Source organism: the organism of the source record quoted next (genome assembly GCF_019968985.1).
Source record: "MAG: Porospora cf. gigantea B chromosome Unknown PgB_NODE_5323_length_1911_cov_133.352, whole genome shotgun sequence".
NCBI lineage: Eukaryota > Apicomplexa > Conoidasida > Eugregarinorida > Porosporidae > Porospora > Porospora cf. gigantea B.
Window position 1 is genome coordinate 1 of NW_027179083.1, and position 1,911 is coordinate 1,911.

Consider the following 1,911-nt stretch of genomic DNA (forward strand, 5'->3'; position numbering starts at 1 on the left):
GTCCGATTTTTCGACCGGCCAGAGATGAGGATCTGAGCAAACCCCCCAGCGTCTCGGTGGTGGAGGACCCGGAAACGGTGAGTGCTTGCGGCCGACATCACGCAGTCTGCTGCCGATTTCTACCGAGACTTCGTCCTACCTCGACGACCGTGCATACTCCGAGGGCCACTGAAGGGCACCGACAAAGCTTTCATCGACAATAGCTTTACGGCAATCCAAGACTGGACGAATAGCTATCTGCGTCGCATGGCCGGATCTTGCGAGGTTTTTGTGGAGAGAAGGGCACCTAACCGACCTTTTGGAAGCGGAAATCGGGAGCGAATGACGTTCACAAATCTATTGACAGCCATTGAGAACGGTGATGAGGACTTGTACCTAACCGCGCAGCCCGGCTTCGAGTCCGATACGGGGCCGTACTCTGTCGTCAACAGACCGTTGGCATCGCCGCTACTCCTCGACATTCCCCTAAGGCCTAGAGTGATGGGTCACCTAACACCCTTCTTGTACAACTTATGGATGGGCAACTCTGCTTCCGGTTCTTCAACAGGTTTGCATCACGATTTTCACGACAATCTCTACGTCGTCATTCGAGGCCGAAAGCAGTTCCGCCTGCTGTCGCCCCGAGTGGCCTCTTTCCTCGATACAGTGGATCAGTTTACCGACGTTCATCCCAATGGTCTCATCACCTACTCGGACACAGGGGAAACTCGCGATGATGGCGCCTCAGTGGAAGTCACCCGCAGGAAGCTGTCACGAATGCTAAAGAAGGAGGGTCAGCTTCTGAAGGCCAGAATGGCCCAGCGGAAGAGCAGTGACCTGACGGATCCGTCCGAACAGGAAATAGTGGAGAACGGTTTCAAGTTCTGGCTGTCGGAGGTCGGAAGGAAGAAATCCTCGTGGAAATGCCCTGAGAAGGTGCCGGACGAAACCTACAAAAAGCCCGTGCTCTGCTCTCCTTCCAAGTCACCCAGCCATTTCTGCCGTCGCAACACCGTGACTCGTACCGACTCGCAGGAGCGCAGTGTGGTCAAGGGAGTGCACTTCACTAGGCAGAAACCGTGGAAAAATATCGAAAGCAAGTACATGCAAGTGGACCTAGAGCCCGGCGACGTGCTCTACCTCCCAGCTGGGTGGTTCCACGAGGTCTTCTCCCACAGCGACCCGAACAGCGGAGACGACAAACCAGGACACTTGGCAGTAAACTACTGGTACCACCCACCTTCATCGGCAGGAACGGTGGAGGAGCCCTACGAAGATCTGTTTTGGCCCTGCGCCTTTAAAGAGAAGTGGGATCGGCTGGTGTCCAGTCTGGACAGGCTCCAGCACATCCTGATGCTCAGTGTGAAGCTCGCAGCGTTGCTTGACGACTCCAGCAAGCGCTCCCCTGCTGTCAACAAGACGTTCAAAGAGCTGCTGAAGAGCCGTGCTCTTGTGGAGAACTGGCTGTGCGGGCCTCCGCTGACTCTAGAGGACCTCCAAGTGCTGGACGAAGAATCCGAATCAGACTCGGATGTGGATGTGGACGTGGAGTTTAGCCAAGGTCGTCCTTCCATGACCACTGCCTCCACCGTGAGGAAGGGAGTGGACTCCTCCACGTCGCCAAAACGAAAGCGGCATCGCTCACGCTCGACTGAACCTTCGCCGAAGCGGATGAAGAACGTGTAGTTCGTGACAGAAATGATGTTAATTCCGGGAAGCAGACAACCGGACCTAGGCAGAGTGCCACATGTCGAGGATTTGTGGCCGCTTGTGCCGGTAGAAGAGAGGCCTGTAAGTTCTCAAGGTCACGCGCCAGCCAACTCACTGTGGCCCTGTGCAACAGTGCACATCGCTGACAGATCGCTATCATTGCGTATTCAGTCCAGCTCGCATACTCAGTCCAGCTCGCATAGTCAGTCCAGCTCGCTTTGT

At 55.6% G+C, this 1,911-nt stretch overlaps 1 protein-coding gene across 2 annotated transcripts; it reads left to right on the forward strand.

Annotated features, from left to right (window-relative positions):
• On the forward strand, positions 1 to 1,665 carry KVP17_004158 (uncharacterized protein; the record flags this gene model as incomplete). 2 transcript variants are annotated; one of them, XM_068522099.1, is made up of 2 exons in its annotated part: positions 1 to 77; positions 106 to 1,665. In XM_068522099.1, coding segments are annotated over 2 exons (1,637 nt in total), but the record flags the coding sequence as incomplete, so codon positions are not given. The 2 variants fall into 2 exon arrangements, with proteins under 2 accessions (XP_068373384.1, XP_068373385.1); XM_068522100.1 differs by lacking the exon at positions 1 to 77 and having other exon boundaries at positions 247 to 1,665.
• Positions 1,666 to 1,911: the final 246 nt, after the last annotated feature.